This window comes from Choloepus didactylus, chromosome 10 (genome assembly GCF_015220235.1).
Source record: "Choloepus didactylus isolate mChoDid1 chromosome 10, mChoDid1.pri, whole genome shotgun sequence".
Taxonomy (NCBI): Eukaryota; Metazoa; Chordata; class Mammalia; order Pilosa; family Megalonychidae; genus Choloepus; species Choloepus didactylus.
In genome coordinates this window covers 40,365,296-40,385,691 of record NC_051316.1, presented here as the reverse complement: position 1 = coordinate 40,385,691, position 20,396 = coordinate 40,365,296, and the positions used below count along the sequence as shown (strand labels likewise).

The 20,396-nt window shown below is 43.8% G+C and overlaps 1 protein-coding gene across 2 annotated transcripts in view; it reads left to right on the top strand.

Annotated features, from left to right (window-relative positions):
* Nucleotides 1-989: 989 nt before the first annotated feature.
* The window catches only part of PCSK5 (proprotein convertase subtilisin/kexin type 5), a 422,934-nt gene continuing 403,527 nt past the window's right edge, over nucleotides 990-20,396 (top strand). For both annotated transcript variants that reach the window (XM_037797346.1, XM_037797347.1), the window contains exon 1: nucleotides 990-1,181. In XM_037797346.1, coding sequence (XP_037653274.1) covers nucleotides 990-1,181 — 192 coding nt within the window. The remainder of the gene's footprint in view (nucleotides 1,182-20,396) is intronic.

Sequence of the window (20,396 nt, the reverse complement as noted above, 5' to 3'; positions counted from 1 at the left end):
AATGTGTAAAATAAACAGTTGCTGAAAAGCATGAAGAATTAACGAAGTGAAAAGCTCCAGTTACTGGTTCGGTAGTTGACACGCAAGTGACCTCCTTAAATACTTAGCTGTTTAAGGACGTTCCGGGGAGGATGAATGAATCTTCCGGGAGCTTGACTCGCACCAGCGTGTAAATCTCTTTAGTCTTTCGGGAATTGGCGATAAATTAATACAAATCCAGCAGGGAAGGGGGAGGAGGTAAAACCACGAACACGGAGCTCTCCTCCCAGCCCTTTGCTGCCCGGAACCCTGGATGTTACAGCAGGGGGGAACCCAGCGGCGCTAGGACCTGGTTGGCTCCTGGCTGCAGCCGCTTTGGGGCGGGAGGAGGAGGGGGGGTGGGGAAGGAGGGGTGTTAAGGGGGGCGAGGGGCGGCAGTCATTTATGCAGAGCCGGCGCTGCTGCCATTGCCGCTCACACTCCCCGCGCACTGCTTGGAGCCCGAGGGAGCGCCGAGGCAGCAAGCGAGCAAGCGCGCGCCCGGAGCCGGGGCCAGCGGAGGGGGCGCCCGGCCGCTGTCTGCACCGCCCCCGCCGGTCGCCTTCACCGCCTCCGCCGCGCTCCTGGGCCCTGGGAGGAGCGGGGTCAAGTCTGGGAGTCCCGGAGTCCGGGAGTCCAGCCCGGCGAAACCCAACTGCGGGAGGACGCCTGCTCCACTCCGCTGCCTTCGGTGCCGGAGCCGAGGAGCGCCCGCCGACCGCCCCGCTGGCCCGAGAGCAGGGAGCACAAGGTCGCCGCAGCGCCAGGGATGGTCTAGGGGACAGAGCGAGGCTCTCTGCTCTGCTCCCTGCCGGGGCTCGCCGCTCCTGTTGATTGTCCGGGGCTGCTAGTAGCGGCGGCTGGGGGGCTGAGCGCCCGGCGGCCCAGGCCGGAGAAGTTAGTTGTGCGCGCCGTTTCGTGCGCGGAGCGAGCGAACGAGCAGGCGACGCAAGCATCGAGGCGCCGGGACCATGGGCTGGGGGAGCCGTTGCTGCTGCCCGGGACGGCTGGACCTGCTGTGCCTGCTGGCGCTGCTCGGGGGCTGCCTGCTCCCCGTGTGCCGGACGCGCGTCTACACCAACCACTGGGCGGTCAAAATCTCCGGCGGCTTCCCGGAGGCCAACCGCATCGCCAGCAAGTATGGATTCATCAACTTAGGACAGGTAATGCCCAGCTGACCCGTCCTCGGGCCCTGTAAGCTGCTTGGCGCGGGGAGGCGGGTGCCTGCGAACCCCGCTTCTCGCGCCCTCCCAGTCAACCCCCTCCCCCTCTTCCAGATGTGCTGTTGCAGCTGTTGCCCTAACTCCTGGGCGATGCTCTTTCTCGCTCTGCCACACGCACACACCCCAAAGTTGCCAGGGTCTGTGTGTTGTTTACAAGCCACGCGGGGCAGGTAGGGTGTCTGGAAAAATCCGGAGTTGTTTCAGGCCCGCCTGGGACCTTTTGACCTGGAAAGTCAAGAAGCACTCGTCGCCTGAGGAAAAGTCTCAGCGGGTGGGCATGGGTGGTGGTGGTGGATAAGCTGTTTCGGGGAGCCTGGAGCCGGCTCCTTGTGGTTTTCAAGAGCCGGGAAGAGGAAGGAAGGCACAGAAGGGAAAGCTTTTCCTGCCTTGTGGTTTTCAAGAGCCGGGAAGAGGAAGGAAGGCACCGAAGGGAAAGCTTTTCCTGCTTGGACCTGAATTTCGCCCAGAAAGAAGTTTCCTCTTGGGCGAGAGAACCGCTGGTTGCAGGAGGCGCGAGGGCTGGAGCTGGAGGGGAGGAGGGAGGCAGAGAAGGAGGGAAGAGGGGGGCGGGAACGGGCGTGAGCGCGGGTCTGGGGAGAGACCTCCTCGCTTCCTGGCCTCCCTGGCACCCGACCCGCGTGGGGCCTCCCGGAGTTGAGGGTAGGGAGTTCGAAGCGGGAGGTGGGAAACTTTCAAGACTCGTTGACCGGGCTCTGCAACGAGAAATCCATGGGTCCCGGGGCGGGACGGCGGGGCCGGGAGTCGGAGCCGTGGGGCAAGAGTTGGACGGGCAGCGGGGTGCGAGGTTTTTGTGGGGTGCCTCTCGCGGTCTCTAGGGAGAGCCGCCCTGCTGAGGAAAGATGCCAATAAATTGAGACGATGCTATGGGGTTAATTGGAAGCGGAACAGACTTGGAGGTACCGCCGGGCTAAATAGTCAGCGTCCTCTTTTCCTCCCGAGGTTCCGCACCCATCTCCCCTGCGAGAAATGGAGTGCAGGGAACTGTATAAGCGGGTACCAGCAAGTGGCCCCCCGCCTTCAGTACAGCCCTCCCGCGCGCTCCCCGCTGGAGATGGGAAGAGAGCGTACTGGGGGGCGCCCTCCCAGCAGGCGCGCGTCTGGGGCTGCTCCGGGTGCGGAAGACGCGGCGGGCCCTGTGCGCCCGGACAGCGCAAAGGCAGAGAAAGATGCCGGCTGGTGCCGCTGAAGGAAGAGAGAGCAGATGGTTTCAGATGTCATTGCTTTCCAGGCCCAGAAAGGCGAGCCTTGGAGCGCGGGGACTCCCAAGCAGCCCTGGGGACCCCGCACCGGGAGATGAGGCAGAGCGCTATCCCCGCGACAGCCAGGGTGGCGGAGAAAGAACTGGGGAGCGTGGGTGGCGGGAGAGGTTTGGAGGAGCCTGAGCAGGAGATCTTGCTCTTTGCCTTCCCAGAAGGAGAACATGTGCCAGAGGAGCAGGTCCTTTGGAGGTCTGAGATCGGGGCAAGGGGCACTGTTTGAACCCGCTCCCACCCAACCCCTTCCACCCACCCACCGCATTCCCATCCCCGGGGAAGGAAGGAATTCAGGGAAACCAGCTAGAGTTTGTTGCCCTGTCATCTGCAAGTGTTCCCTTCTAATGCTTGCTAGGATTCCACAGCCTTCTTTTTTCTCTGGAAGAAAACACAGGCTGCAGGTCTTTTTACCAAGAGCTTAAATTCGTGCACTACATTTGCCCAAGGAATGTAACTGGGAAGACTAACGCTGAGAGTAGTCATTGTAATCTTTACAAAGACTCATCTCTCAGGTTCAGCTAACATTGAGCTTCTCCCATATGCCAGGAATATATAGAAGGATAAGGTCTTGAACTTACATTTCTTTCATAATCCTCAAAACAACCTTGTTTGATGCATATTACTTCATTCATTGTAGTGGATGAGGAAACCAAGACTTGTGAGAAGTTAAGTGAGCAGCCCAGGGCCATGGAGCTAGACAGTGGCCATGATTCAAAGACAAGACTATCTGGCCCACATCCACTCCCCCAAGAATTCTGACTTTTAGGAATCTTTCCATCCCATCCCTTCCATCCCTTCCATCCCTAAACTAACATCCTCATTTCCCTGAATTCTGATTCAGTGGCTCAATACACTGGAAGCAGGCATCCGGCATTAATTCATAGATACATAGTTCAAACAGATCTGAACTTCTTGAATCTAAGAAACTTCATGATTAGCAAGGAGAGAAACAGAGGTTAGTTATTACAGAACATGGCAGAGGCAGAGATGAGAAATTGTCACCAAAACCCAACATGCAGACATTCCAGTGGTGGCAACATCACCTGATTTTTACAAAGGGCCTTATGGTGAAGATCCGTGGCTTTGCATTTAAAAAGTAATAAGGAAGAATATTTACCTACAAATAGCACCAAACACTATGGTGGTTTTTACGACACTAATGAGGAAATTGGGTGCTTACAGAGGGCCCCTTAAACTGATGCTGGTCACCAGAATAAAAAGATCAGCTATTCTTACAGTGTAAGGCATTTCCTCTGTAGATCAAAGGAAGGTAACCCTATTCTAAGTCTTTGGGGTGGTAAATTCAGTTCACACAAGCAACATCATTGCACTGTAAGAGCCAAATGTATTTCTCACTCATCCTTTACTGCGCTGACCTTTTAACACTTTAGACATCCTTTTGTTATTCTTTTTTTCCATCACTAAACCAGCTGTGGTTTAGTGTGGTTCAGTTAAGGACAGTAACTAATTTGTGAACATTTTGTCTCTGGGAGGGTCTCCTCATCTTCACTCATTTGGGCTTGGGTTCCCACCTCAGGTATCACATATTGGAACTGAAACCTGTCATTTTTTTTTTCTGAAGTCACTTAATACTGTGGTAGTATTTTTTATATCTTTGGTGTGATATTGTAGGTGAAAAGGTAGTGAATTTTGACTATAGTAGAGCTACAGTGTAGACCATCTACTTAGAATATAACATAATGTTTCATATAGCAACATACCATTTAAAAGTCACCAGAGGTCAAGTTTCTGGCCTGGAGATTTCTACAGCAAAGAATAGGCGTGCCTCTTCTGTTCATGAAAGATAGGATGTGCAATGTATTGCAAGAAGCAAGCAAACAAACAATCAAGCATAAAGGACATGCTTGCCTTCCTAGAAGGGAACAATAGTGAGGGTTTTTTTGCCTATGGTTATAGAGATAGCATTATAGCAGGTATTCACAAAATGCATATATTTTGTGAGTAGTATGCCTTGAAGCCATAATTATCAGTAGTAGTTATTGCCAGCAGATACTTTTTCCTGGTATTAGTATCAGGTGTTGAATGCTCTGCCTGTCATCTCCTATGAGCCCTGACTACAAACCTTCCTAGTTTCCAGTTCAGTTCTGGCTGGGAGCGTTGTGCATACCTGCTGGTCTATATGGGGGATGGAGGAAGACTCCTTTGGCTTCCTTCACCAAGCCTGTGCTCTGCGCCTTCGAGCTAACAATACTGGGTAGAGAATAGAAATGACTGAAAAAGGACAAGACCTGACATAATGTTAAATGTGGACCTGTGGGCTAAATCTTGTACAAATGAGTAACAGTTGATTTCTGATTATTGGAACCCAGGGAGAAGGTCTCTGTGAATAGATCTTTCGGAATGTATGATAGCTGTATTTATCCTTTGGTGGGTTGTTCATAACCCTTGATTCCATGTCTGAGATTACCAGTAGCAAAAAGAAAAAAAACTCCTTCTGCAAACCATATAACTTATCTCTTAAACCAGACTCCAAAGGTAAAGCCAGATGCAAGCAACAACGAGAAAATATTTTAGCTGGCGCCCCCACTGAAAACACTGCAACTTGTAAACTGTATAGATGCCATTTTGGAAGGTCAGTGAAAGTGGAAAAGTCATTGAACTTACTGGAGCCCCTATTCCTTAATCTGTAAAATGATAAATCTCTAAATAATAAAGTGTGTTAACTGTGCATTGCTTAGCACATAGTTAGGCTTCCAGTGAAAGGTTTGTTGATTCTGACTCTGAAGAGAAAGGTTGAAACTTTAATAAGATATGGGGAAAGGAAGACATTTTAAACAGGAAGATGCAAAATGGGAAGATGAGAAAAATAAACTTTTAATGACTGAGTTAGAAGAGCTGAATGGGAGCTTTGCAGACTGGAAAGTGGTTTTCCATTCCAGCTAACAATATAAAATGGCTTGGGATTCTAAACTAATTGCAACTGGTTTGTCACAGCAGTGCCCTCCCCCCTCATTGATTCTTATTGTAGCTTATTAAATATTATGGGACAAGTTTGCTGGAGATGGGAGAAAGGGAAGAAACATATCTGAAGACTAATTATTTTATAAGGCATCTTACCTTGGTAAATTATGTTAAGTCATATGTGAATTTCTATTTTGTTTAATTCTGAATGCAGTTTATATGGGTAAAGTTAGAAGACACGTTTTCCGAATCAGTGGGAAGAGGTACTTTAGCATTAAGAACCTTGTTCAGAGATGTCTTGAGGGTAAACAGTGGAGTGTGAGGGAAGTTCTGGGTGCCTGTGGATGGCATTGGACATGCGGGACAGGGCCAGTCTGATGGGTTGTGTAGTAGTGAACTGTGCTGCCATAGTAAATTCCCAGGCATTTTGTGAACAGAAAAGTAAATTGATTAGGTGGTCCCAGGTTGGCCCCTGTGTGATGCATTTGGCTTTGCAAAGAGCAGCTTAAGCCCAAGAACTCCAGCTCTGCCCTCAGCTGGCCACTCTTTATTTGTATGCTTCTTAGCACAAGAGGAAAATGGAGGGAGAGTAGGGGATCCTTTACTAGAAAAAGCACTTCCGAGTACCTGCCCTAATCATGGCGGGTCTGTGCATTAACCTCATTGACAAAGAATGGCTTGGATGCGACCATTGGGGATTTGGGGGTTCTGCTTGAAATGAAAAACTGCACTTTTGTGAGCCCAAGACAGCTGAATTTGCCTAATCAGTATCTTTCATGGGCTTATATCCACAGGCCCTAACCTTAAAGGTCAGCCAGAGAGGCAGGGTAGTGTGCCGGGAGAATGTCCAGCAATATCTCTCTGGCTCAGGGAGTGAATCCTGACCCCAGAAATATCCCTTGGGCAGGGGAGGGTATTTGTGTTGTAGGGTCAGGCTGTGGGAAGCAGTGAGTGGGTTTTCCCCAAGGCTGAAGTATCTACAGGCATTGTTCTGCCTTGCAACTTCATCACACAGCAAATGGAAGTTGGATTCAATGAGAAAGAAGCCAAATTTGGCTTTCTGGCTGGTAACAAAAATTAAGGCTTATAAACATTCACACACACTAGAAGATAGATATATGTACATACATATACATACATATGCACTTGTGTGTATTCATACAGTTTTCGTTTTCTAGCAAAGTTAAATTTGCACATAGTTTAGAATGAAGTTACCCATGCAGTGTTCTCACCAGTTTCAATCCCTGAGGGTACCAAGGAAGAACAAACAATGCCAATAAACTCTTCAGTTAATGGTAATACTGGGAAGAAGACAAAGACCAGAAAGAAAACAAGACTAGGAGTCAGAAGGTTTGAGTGAAATTCCAGAGTCTTTCCTTTTCTTAACCAACCTGTCCCTTAGTTCCTCCTTTTTCAAATGGGGGCTCATAATACCACAGGGTCCTGTGACAATCTAGTGCCTTAATAGTGAACATGAATGAATAAATAAAATATGGCATAGGATGCATTATATAAATGGATCTAAAAGGACACCAAAGAGAGAGGAAAATATGAGAATGTTGGGGCTGATTGGGGTTTGTGTAGTGAATTCTTTTGCTTCCCAATGGGGATGAAAGGGAGAGGAGTCAGTGCTGTGTCTAAATCTCCCATGAGAAGTGAGTGATGGCTATTCTTCTCTGAGAGCCCTGGGGACAGGCATGTGTCTGGGGCAACTGACTAGAAAATCAACCAGCTGTGGCTCCCCATCTCTTGGTTGGTCAGCCTTGGTATATAATGCACATACCATAGGGGTAGGCAAAGTTTTTAATCTAAAGAATCAAAATATAGTATTTTTAATTTGACCTGAATGTGAGTATGTATAGAGGAGTAATGGGAAATAAAATTGAAAATATAGTTTGGCCTTTAAGGAATATAGATAGATGGCAATCTTTTAGGTACAAGTATTGAAAAGCCAACTCATACTGCTTAAATGAAACTAATAAACAGTCAGATAAATGAACTAGGAATTTTTGGTTTTAAACAGAGCCACGTGCCCTTACCCCTATTTCTGAAACTGAAAAGCAGAACTCTTTGCAACAAAACCTTATCTGCTTTCAGTTCCTAGCAAACATAACCTGAGCACAACTACCATGAGATTACTAATAGTCTATCACATTTAATTAAGGCACTAATTTGTTTTATTGCAGAAATATTAATGCATTTGATTAAAGACATTTATCCTAGCCCTAGATAGAGGTGTATATAGTATACTCCATTATATGCACCATTTTACCTTTTTCAAATTTTTTTCAGAAAAATTCTGAATTCTGAAACACTTCTAAATCCGAGAGTATCAGAAGAGTGACTGTGGACCTGTCCAGCTGGAAAGCCAGAGGTAGTGCTAATAGCAGACATCTCTCTGTTTCCCCATATCAGCTTCATTCTCGGGGAAGCTCCTTCCACATGGCAGCAAAGCAGTCCCCCCAAATTTCAAGCTCATGTGATTCTTAGCCCCTCTCTTACCACCATTGAAATTACCTCCTGAAAAAGACTCCAGTTGGTCCCAGTTGGATCTCATGCCTACTCTTTGTCCAGGGAGGTGGCAGTATTTTGATGGGTCAGCCTGGGTCGCATGTCTACTTTGAAGTGAGAAAGATGGTGGCCTTTGATGGGCAATCCCACCAGCTGAGGGGAGGAGAATAATGGGATGCTGTCACTAGAACAGTGGAAAGCAGGGCAAGAAAAGCCACACTACAGATCATGTTATATAAGGCTTCAAATGCCTAGGCTAGGGAGTTTCAACATCATTGTGCAGGCTAAAGGGCAATATGGAAGGAGCTTGAGAAGAGACACAATAACCTATTGATTCAGCAAACGTGGGAGTCCACCGTGTTACATACAGATTCCAGTAAGACATTCTCTGCCTTCAAAGAGGAAGGACATTTTTATGCATAACTATTGTTTAGTAAGACAGTTACCAGTGGAGGTGTGGACAGTGTAGTGTGGTCCAAGCATTTCTGGTAGCAGTAAGCATAATGAACTGGAGGAGGCAGGGAGGCTGCTGTGCTGGTAAAGCTGTAGCATTCTGTCATTGCTCAATAAGTAGTGGTTAAATGAATGAGTGAATAAATGAAAGTTTTTTTTCATTTGTGCATTTTTACTCATGCTCAGGAGCCCAAGATTTTAAAGGACAAAATAGAGAGTTAGAATTTATCTGGGTGTGAGAGAAGGGACAAAATAGAGAGACTGGGAAGCCAACAAGCGAATGATGCTTGAACACAAGGGTACCACCGTCTTTGAAATGTCTGACTTGAGGAAGTGGTGGAGTCAGAATAAGGCGGGTGCATTAAGAGTAGGTGTGGGGTATAGGGGCTATTCAAAATTAAAAGGGAGGGCAAGTTCTATAAGAGTGGTAAAAGTGCAAAGATGGGTGCTGTCCCAGAGGGTGTTGTTTTTGTTAGCTGCAAGTTAGGTATTCTGAGTGATGATAAGGTCCCAGGGGTGGACATGCTGGTGGCCTAACCAGATAACAAACAGATGCAGGCCAGTGGATTGGAAGGAGTGAAGCAACTCTGAGGTGGGGATATTGGAAGGGTTGTCAGTTTGGGTTAAAATGAGGACTTTAAATAAGTTGTGCTGGTATACCTACTGGTCTGATAAACATGAAGTTTGCCTCATACTTTAATTCTCCTTGGATAAATTTTGGTATTATCTCTACTTTACACTTCTATGTGCTGTTATTTGCACTGCAGGTCCTGTGCCATCTTAAGGGATAAAGTCAGACACATGGGTAATTGCTTCCAACTCCCAAATGTGCCTTCCCATATTTGATTTAAAAACTGAAGATTGGATTGAGCATTGAACATAAAGGGAAGAATGTAAACAGAGAATGTGAAATCAGGAAATGTATTTAAGGATGATTTTTTGATGGTGTATCCTAGATCATGTTTTAGGTTTACCTCTACCTTACGTTGTCAGCTTACTTTCTGTCTCTTTATTATATTAAACTATTATAACTAGCATTTATTCAGCATTTATCATGTTTTCTTCCTTTTCCACACATTATTTCATTTAATATAACAAAGCTATATTCTGGGCATTTCTTTTATGTATTCTTAGCCTAAACTTTGCTGCCTCACAGGAATGTAGATATATTCTAAAATACGTGTTTGAAAAAGTATTTGTAAATTGTTCTGTATAAAATAAAATAGCTTGCTTTATAATATTAGATTAATCCTGTTTACATTTTTATGTTAATCTGATTGTTTATTTAGGGTTAGCATCACAAAGAAAGCATTAAATTTCTATTTTAATCTTCTGTGCATTATCTAGGAGGTTAATTCTACCCTGGGAAAATTACATTTTGGGTACCATGCCAGTATTGAAACTAGTTAAGATTTATTTAAACCAAGTCTTTCCCTAAAGCCTTTCCCAGTATGACAAAACTCATATATATACACATACACACACCATATTTATAAGGTCTGATATTTTTGTAATAAGTACTTAAGGTCTGGTATTTTCTATGCTGGGAAGCTCTTACAGCTGTAAAAATATAACAGTTCTCTCCGTATCAATGTTCCCAGGCTTGTACCTTGTTTTCTGTAGTTGAATTTTCTCAACCAAAATAAAACTGGACAGTGCTCAGCTCGTTTGAATACTTACAGTGCAGAGAGAGGAGACTATCTAAGAGCCTGTAATTTGTAAGAAAATAACCATAACTATAAGTTTAGAAGAACACTGCTTGCTTATCTTGGGCCTATTCTAGTTGCATTTAACTAATATTGTGGGTGTAGGCGTGGGAACCCATTCATCAATTTCAAAGTTTTTCAAGAGAAAACTAAATTGTAAGCCACTTAGGATTAATTACAGGCTAGCTTCCAGCAAATCTTCTTTTCTTTTTTTTTCCCCTTATTTTTTTAACCATGGGGCACCTTTTCATGTGGTTAGTTCTCATAAGCCAATTTACCAAATGCCAAGTTCTTTGGCTCATCATGGGATGATGTCATTGCCAATGGGCTGCGTGGACAGTGCTGGGAACCAGAGACCAAAACTCAAGGCTCCAAATAGGTGACTTGGGTTTCCTTCTAGGTCCAGTCCTACCTCCAGTTTGCCACATACTTATGGGCTGGTCATAGGTTTTCTCTGTCACTAAAGATTAGTTCTATTCTTTTATTTTAAAAATAGTTACTAAAGGGTACCATCAAGAAAGTGAGAAGAGAACCCACAGAATGGGAGAAAATGTTTGCAAATTATAACTAATAAGGGACTTGTATCCAGAATTCTTAAACTCAACAATAAAAGGACAAGCCCATTAAAAATAGGCATAATGGATCTGAATAGACCTTCTTTGCAAATGACCAATAAGCATATGAAAAGATGCTCAATTTTATTAACCATTAGGGAGATGCAAATCAAAACCACAATGACATGCTGCAATATAGGTGAACCTTGAAACATTACGTTCAGTGAAATAAGCCAGACACAAAAGAACAAATACTGTATGATTCCAATTATATGAAATACCTAGTATAGGCAAATTCACAGTCAAAGTAGAATTGGAGGTTACCAGCATCTGGGGAAAGGGTGGAATGTGGAATTAGTGCTTAAGGGGTACAGAGTTTGTGTTTAGGGTGGTGAAATGTTTTGGAAATAGATAGTGGTGGTGGTTGTACAACATTGTGAAAATAATAATGCCATGGAATTGTACTTTTAAAAATGTTTAAAATGGCAAGTTTTATGTTATATATATTTTACCACAATAAAATTTATGAGAAAAACCATAGCAAGACACTAGTTCATACCCAGTATAATAAAAAAGACAGATAACAAGTGTTGGTGGGAATGTGGCAAAACTGGAACTCTCATGTATTGCTGATGGGAATATAAAATGGTGCAGCCACCTTGGAAAACAGTTTCGCAGTTCTTCGAATGGTTAAAGATAGAGTTACCTCGAATGGTTAAAAATGATCCAGCAATTCAGCACCTGGATATAAACCCAAGAGAAATGAAAATATGTGCCCATGCAAAAACTTGTACAGAAGTGTTCATAGTAGTATTATTCATAATAACCCCAAAGCGGAAATAATCCAAATGTTTCTCAACTGAGGAATGGACAAACAAAATATGGTATATCCATACAGTGGAATATTATTTGGCCATGAAAAGGAACAAATTACTGATATGTGTTACAACACAGTTGAACCTTAAACACTATGCTAAGTGAAAGAAGCCAGTCACAAAAGGCCGTATATTTTATGACTCCATTTATATGAAGTGACCAGAATAGGCAAATCTATGAAACAGGAAGTAGGTTAGTGGTTGTGTAGGGTTGAAAGGGTTGGGTGGAGAGGGGGAGAGGGAAGATGGGATGGGGATGACTGTTGATGGGTATGATCAGCTTTCTTTTGGGGATGATGAAAATGTTCTAAAATTGTAAATTTTGCAACACACAAAAAACCATTGAATTGTACACTTTAGATGGGTGAATTGTATGTCAATAAAGCTGTTTAAAATCAGTTACTGAATGCCTATTAGTTTATCAGCCATTGTACTAGGCACAATACTGCTGTATTTCTCTTAAATAAGAGCTCACATGGAGCTTATACTATAGTGGGAGGAGACAAGCCATCACCAGTAATGAAATGAATAAAATAATTTCAGATTTTGGTAAGTGCTATTGGAAACCAAACACATTAGTAAAGTAAATGTGACTGAGGGAGGGTAAGAAGACTCATTTAGATAGGCTGGTGGCGGGAGGCTCAGCGGGGAGGAAGCCCTTGAGCAAGACCCGGATGTTAAGATGGAGCCGGCCAGGTCGAGGTATGGGGATGGTATGAGGTCCTGGCAGAGGAAACTGCTAGTGCAAAGGCCTCAGAGGAATAGAAAGCAGTGTAAATGGAGTCCAGTTAACAAGGAAGACGTGGTGAAGCTTGGAGTCCGAGCGGATGATCTTAAAACTTCATTTTGGTGATGCTATTTTCCTGTCCAAAAACAACCACTAGCGCCCATTTGCCTTAGTACATTTAAACCGATTTCTTAAAGGACTCCACCTACTAGTCCTGAAATACTTATTCCATCATCTCTCCTACTCTATCACTGAAAAAAAAAAAAATTGGGTTTCCCATTGTTCCCCACATCTACTCAATTCTTTGCTGTGTCTGTGCCAGTCTTTCCACGTGGAATATTCACCTGATATTGCTCTTCTTGAAATTCTGTCTCTTCTTGAGGGCACATCTCACATGTCACCTCTTTACCCATCCCTCTTTCTGGAGGTGATTTTTCAATTCTTTGGCTCTGATAGTAGTTTGCCCCAAATTCTCTTAGGGAATTTAGTATTGTGGTTTTTCTTTTTTTTTTTTTTTTTTTTTCCACTTGTGGGAACTTAGTTATTACTCTGTTTTGCTCTATATCAGTAATTTTAAGGTATTTGTAAATATGAAGTGCATATAAAATGTGAAATACAGCTGAACCCTAGAGAAAAATTACCAAAAATTCTACTACCCAGTCAATAAGGAAGGCTAACAAGGCATAGAATATTCCATATTAAGAGATAGAAAAAGCCATGATCTAGGACAAATGAATCATTTGTGTGTTGATTCTGAAGTCCAGGGCTTCTTGGGAAACAGCCTACCCCTTATCTTTAAGTGTTTCAGACCTTGGCACCATCAGCAGGGTTGTTCCTTCTGGTTTTGACTTCATGAGAATTCTTAACGTGAAGGTCAGAGTACACAGTGTGACCACATCACTCTCGTTGGCCAAGTCCCAGGTCATCCTAGAGCTGGGAGTGCTTTTCCACGGATCCCAGGGAACCCCGAGGACCCTGCAGGCTATGATTGACTCCCTGGGGATGGCTGTGGAGGTCATGTGTCCATTGGAGCAGTGGGAAGAAGAACACAGAGAGTCCCCCAAAGAGGGAACTGGTCAGTAGTAAGAGAAAGTTGTAGATCCCAGGCAGAGTTCAGTGTTTGTTGTGCAAGCCGTGAGGGTAGCAAAAATAAGCTGGTTTGTTGCATGTGAGGGATCCTAAATCTCTGTATGAAACAAGCAGCAGAATCTTGTGATGGTCAAAGGCTCACAGCAGGCCCACCTGGACAGGCCAACTTGAAGAGCCAAAAAGTTGAAGTTAAATCTGCATGCAGTCTTGTGTAAACAGATAGAAATTAAGCTCTATAGTTTAGGCCTTAAGGAGTGGTTTCAAAATACCCTTGGAGATAGGAAACATCATACTGAGGACAAATAGAACAAGTATCCATTAGGAGTGAGTCTTAATTATAAAAGGAACATTCTTTTGGTTGGGTGATATGGTCAGAGACCAATGTCTCAGTTGAAATGGGTCTCCCCTCTCTTACCTCATCACTTTTATCAGATCCAAGCCTCAAATGACCAGTCCTTCAGACAGATAAAGGGAAAGGCGAGTTATGTTTTCTGGGTCAGATGAAATGGACTTGAGAGAGCTGAGTGTTTTCATCGTGTACATGGCTCTAGAGTATAACTATTCCGTCCTCAACTTTGATGCATATGCTGTAGCTACAGCCTTTGTTATTTCTGGTTTGTTCTATTTACCAGTCCTACCCTGACCCCATTGTCTTTCTCTTCAAGGCCTGCCACATTAGGCAGATTAATTTTTTCAGAACCCATTTCTCTGTTCAAAAGCCTTTACTTATTTTCCTTCTTTTTTAAATACTGTGCCGGTTTGAATGTATTGTGTCCCCCAAATGCCATTATCATTGTGGTCTTGTGGGACAGACGTTTTGGTGCTGGTTAGATTTGTTTGGAATGTGCCCCACCCAGCTGTGGGTGGTGACTTGGGTGGGATACTCCTATGGAGGTGTGACCCCACCCATTCAGGGTGGGCCTTGATCAGTGGAGCCATATAAAACATGCTGACTCAAAGAGACTGAAACGGAATGCAGCTGTGAGTGACGTTTTGAAGAGGAGCAAGCTTGCTAGAGAGGAATGTCCTGGGAGAAGCTATTTTGAAACCAGAACTTTGGAGCAGACGCCAGCCATGTGCCTTCCCAGCTAACAGAGGTTTTCCGGACACTATTTGCCATCCTCCAGTGAAGGTACCTGATTACTGATGTGTTACCTTGGACATTTTATGGCCTTAAGACTGTAACTGTATAGCCAAATAAACCCGCTTTTTATAAAAGCCTATCCATCTCTGGTGTTTTGCATTCCGCAGCATTAGCAAACTAAGAATAGATTTTGGTACCGAGACTGGGGTGCTTTTGCTGCTGAGTTTGCAAATACCAAACATGTTGGAATGGCTTTTTAAGTGGATAATGGAGAGTTTCTGGAAGAATTGTGAGGAGCTTGATAGAAAAGGCCTAAACTGCTTTAAAGAGACTGTTTATGGAAATATGGACTCTAAAGATACTTCTGATGAGGCCTTGAACAGAAATGGTGAATGTGTTGTTGTAAACTGGAAGAAAGGTGATCCTTGTTTTAAAGTGGCACAGAATTTGGCAAAATTGAGTCCTGCTGTCAGATGGAAGGAAGAATTTAAAAGTGACAAACTGGAATACTTAGCTGAGGAGATCTCCAGACTACCTGTGGAGGATGTATCCTGGCTTCTCCTTGCAGCTTATAGTAAAATGCGAGCAGAGAGAGATAAACTTAGAACAGATTTTGGTACTTAGAACTGAACTCTTGGGTTCAAAGAAACCAGAAGCTGATGGCTTGGAAAATTATGAGCTTCCAGGGGGTGGAATCCCAGAAGCTACAGCCCAATGTGAGGATGTAACCAAACATGGAACCCAGCCGCCATTTCAGTACAAGCCAAGATTGGAGATGGAATTATCCAGAAAGGATTTGTGGAAAGTCCTATTGTCTGATGGCTTTGACCCCTGTATGCTTCATGCAAAGCCAACAGAATTTTTGCGAGATCTTTATAGACAGAGCCATTGCCGGTCTGGACTGGAGGAGACAGACAAGGAAAAAATTAAAGGAAAAATCTCTTCAAAGACAGAGCCATGGAGGTTGAGGTCTGGAGTCAAGAGGTCTCGGGCTGGGAGAGCGGAGCAGCCCACATGCATGGGAAGGGTGAGTTTGCCCTGGAGGTCGAGGGTGGGCATTCCACCTCGATGCTCTGGAAGTGTTTTGCCACCTCAGGTCCCAAAGAGGTTGGAGCACATTCCCAGGGAATTGGGGAGAGCCTGGCTGCCACCACACTGTTCTGAAGGGGTTGAGCGTGTGCCCCGGAGATGGAAGGGAATCCAGGAGCTGCCCCGATGTTTGAGGAGGGTGGGGCCGAGAAGGTGGTCTCCCCAATGTGTGGATATGTTGGAGAACTCACCCAAGCATTTGGAGAGGAAAGGGCTGCCGAAAAGGCCCTTAGGAAGGGTTAGACTCCCGCTCTCTCAAGCCCCAAGGATGCAATGTTGTTCTATAAATGACTCTCAGACTTTGAAATCTAATGGAGTTTCTCCTGCAGGTTTTACGAACTGTTTTGGTCCTGTTAACCCTGTTTTCCTTACTGTTTCTACTTATGACAATGGGAATGTTTATCCTATGAATGTCCCTCCTTTGTATACTGGAAGCATATAACTTGTTCTAAGTCCACAGATCCAAGCTAAAGGAAAAGTATGCCTTAGGACTGACCACACCTATATTTGATTTTGATGGGATTTTGTACTTAACTTTTGTTACTGAAATGGTTTAAGTTTTTATGATATTGTGATGAAATGAATGTATTTTGTATTTGGAAAGATAATGTCATTTTGGGGTCCAGGGGGTGGAATGTGCCGGTTTGAATGTATTGTGTCCCCCAAATGCCATTATCATTGTGGTCTTGTGGGACAGACGTTTTGGTGCTGGTTAGATTTGCTTGGAATGTGCCCCACCCAGCTGTGGGTGGTGACTTGGGTGGGATACTCCTGTGGAGGTGTGACCCCACCCATTCAGGGTGGGCCTTGATCAGTGGAGCCATATAAAACATGCTGACTCAAAGAGACTGAAACGGAATGCAGCTGTGAGTGACGTTTTGAAGAGGAGCAAGCTTGCTAGAGAGGAATGTCCTGGGAGAAGCCATTTTGAAACCAGAACTTTGGAGCAGACGCCAGCCATGTGCCTTCCCAGCTAACAGAGGTTTTCCGGACACTATTTGCCATCCTCCAGTGAAGGTACCCGATTACTGATGTGTTACCTTCGACATTTTATGGCCTTAAGACTGTAACTGTATAGCCAAATAAACTCCCTTTTCATAAAAGCCAATCCATCTCTGGTGTTTTGCATTCTGCAGCATTAGCAAACTAAGACAAATACTGTAAGCATCATCCAACCTAAACATTTTGCCATTCTTTGCCAATGAGTTGCCGTGTTCTCCCTTTGTGCCTCTTCTCACTCATGTCTTTCCCACTTCCTGGACATCCTCACATCCACCTCTCAATTGTTGTGCAAAGCCCTGATCAGATGTCACTTCCTCAAATGAAACAGCCCATAGCAGAAAGTGCCTTTGTTTAAACTCTCATCAAACCTTGCATGTCTCTTTTTATTGGTGTTTGACATTTTCGTCTTGGATTCAGTTTTTTGTATGTATTTTTTTTTCCTTTGCTAGGTGGTAATCTCTTTAAAGACAGGATTTCTGTCTGGTTCATCTTGGTATCCCACATGCTACCTAAAAGAGGGCTCTGCAGTTAAAATGCCCTCAGAAACATTTTCTGAAATGAATAAACGGTTGTGAGTAAATAGAGGCAGGGAGTAAACAGAAGCTGCAACAGTCATTATTATTACCATCCACTGGATATTTCTGGTTCTTCTCCTGGCTCTCTGCTGAGATTGCATTTCCCTGTTTTGGGTTTTAAGTGTAGCCATGTGACTTCCTTTGACCACAGAATAGAATGTGAGGTAGAAGTGGCAAGTGTCCTTTAACAGTCAGTGCGTGATGTGACTGTTCTGCATCTGCCCTGATGACGGGTGTTGCTCCAAGTGGTGGGTGCTGCATTAGCCTGGGTTCTTGAGATACAAAGATCAGCCCCCTCAGCCAACCTACAATGGACATATAACATGAGCTAGAAATAAACTTTTGTTGTTTGAAGTCACTGAGATTTGGGAGCAGGGCAGGTAAGGGGTGTTTGTTCGTTACCACAGTGGAACCTTGCCTATCCTGACTAATGCAAAAGTAGAATCTCAATAGCTTTCTCCTTTTAGCCTTACGCTCTGTAAGGACTAAGATATGTGATGGAAGTGACAAAAGGGTTATGTGATACTCTCAATAAGAACCTTGTGGCTTACTGGAAAGATCTCAGAAATCAGAAGCCATGTAGTAGGTATTTGCAAATGTGTGTGTATGGTTCTGTTATTTAGAGGAGATTCAAATTTCTTGAAAGAAAGAAATGTAGAACTTAATTGCCTTCAGAGGTGCTTCTCTGTCTTCATAATACATACTAGTCTAGCCAGGTCTCTAGATGAGATTTGTTCCATGAGTTCAAATGTATGTATCTCACAGCTGATAAACCTCTTTGGAAATCCCTTTGTTTTGTTTTGTTTTGTTTTGTTTCTTGTCCGGGAATACAGAGACTTAGTGTACTGTAGGTTGTCTTTTACCTCTCCCTATCAGATGAAAATAACATGTTAACTTTGTTCTTCAACAAAAACATTTCATAGAGAACTTGCTTTCTGTTTGGCCTTCTTGGAGGGCCATGGTGTGCTTTCAGAATTATGACACTCATTGCTACAAAATCCACTTAAATTTGTCTCCCCATTCCAGTGGACGTTATACCTTAATTGTTGGAGAACTGGCTTCACCAATACGTAGGTATCTGTGCAATTACTAATTTATGTGATGTGGACGCAGTAGGGAACATCTGAGATTTAGAATGTTACGGCCAGAATTTCCAACTGTTGAAATGAATCCAGAGCAGCAGATTTTTCTTCTTTGGTAAGATGTGGTGATTGGTTTGCTGATTTGTGATCTGTTACAAGTCAGAATAAGTCAAATGAGGAGAGTTGAGTGCTGCATAATGTGAAAAATATTCTAAAGGTCACATGGCTGGGTGTCTTAGACAACTTAAGCACCATGCAGCTAGATCTATTTTAAATAAATTTGAAACACTGCGTGTGAATGTGTAGATTATTTTTTTCTAAAATGCTCTGTTGCAAAGTAGTCAAAATTTTATTTTGCCCCAGCTAATTCTGAAAGGGCAGAAGTTATGATGAGCTTGGGAGGTCCCTGTCTCACCATGAGAAAGCCCTAGTACCAGCTAGGAGTCCAGCCTTGCCATTTCTTCACTTATTTCATTTGTGAGTTTCCCATTCCCCATCATTCTGTCCTTCAACATTTATTCCAAATATTTTAGACTACCCACACTATGCTAAGCACTGTACTGTGCCCTGGAGATGCAGCAGTGCACAAAAATTCCTATTTTATTATAACTTACATTCTCATAGGAATGTAAGTTCTCATAGGAATGTAAGTTCTCATAGGAATGTAAGTTCAGCTTGCTTCAAAACAACTCATCCCAAAGCTTAGTGTCTTAAAACAACAATTATTGTTAAGGAATCTGTTAGTTGACTGTACTTAACTGTGAGTTGATTGTAGGTTCGTCAGTCAACTAGCAGGTCACCTGGAGGCTGGTTGGTCTAGGGTGGCTTCATTCATGTCTGGTGGTTGGTCCTGGCTATTGGTTTGGTTATGGGGTAACTGGCCACATGTCTTAACCTATAACATGCTACCTCCTGCTTCTTCCCTTAGTGAGAGGAAATTATCCCAGTAGCAGGAGCAAGAGAGCTTCAGTGTGCAAACCCTTTTCAAATTTCTTCTTGTGTCCTATTTGCTAACATCCCATAGGTCAAAATAAATCATACAATCAAGCCCAGATTCAAGGGTAGAGAAGTAGACATCACCTCTTGATGGGAAATGACAAAAAGAATTTGTAGCTACATTTTCCAGTCTATCACAGGAAGCCTATTAATAAACAAACGCATAGGAAAACAAAAGATATGTCACTTGGTGGTAAGTGTTATGGATAAAAAACAAGAAACAGAAACAAAAATTGTCTATAATTTTTTTTTTTTTTCAATTTTAAACAAGATAGTAGCTAGGGATGTCTTTATAGAGAAGGTGACATTTGAACAAAGACCCAGATGAGATGATCCTTGAGATAGCTGAGGAAGTCCACTCCAGCAGAGGGATCATTTAATGCATAGCAAACAGAGGGAACAGCCAGTGCAAAGGCTCTGAACAGGAGAAAGCCTGGTATGCTGGAGGAATAGAAAGAAGGCAGTTGTGGGTGATGCTGAGTTAGCAGGCGGAGTGTGGGAGAAGATGAGTGGGGGAGTTGGGGGAGATCCGGAATGTCAGTGCTGCTCGTGTTTTAATGTACATTTAAATCATTTGGGGATCTTGTTAAAAGTGAAGATTCTGATTTAGTAGGCCTGTGGTGGGGTCTGAGATTCTGCATTTTTTAACAAGTTTCCAGGTGATGCTGGTTCCTGCTAGTGGTCTTGAGACCACACTTTGAGGAACAAGCCTGTAGATCTTTGTAGGCCAAGCACAGTAAGGACTTTTGAATTTCTCTAGGAGGGAGGCCATGAACAGTTTTGAGCAGAGATGTGGCCTGTTCTTTACTACATGATAAAAGAAGGTAATTATTTAGAATATTTTAAATATGTAGAATACAAGGGGATGGAGACATCACGCAGCCTAGAGTGGAGAAGAACACTGAATTTAACTTGCAATTGCTTCAGTCATTGGAATGTCCCTTCCTCTACAGAACTATTTCCTTCTACACTGTTGGTGAAAAAAAAGGACTTCATCTCTGAACACTCCCCCTCGCCAGCATACATCTATACCAGATCATTTCTAAACAAATATGCTCTATCTCCTTGCAGTCACCCAAGGAGACTTCTCTTTCCCTGATCTTGTTTCCTTGACTCAAGTGACTTTCAATCCTGGCTACACATTCCAGGCACTGGGAAGCCTTTAAAGATCCCTTCAGAGACCTGATTAATTGATCTTGGCTGAGGTTTTGGTATC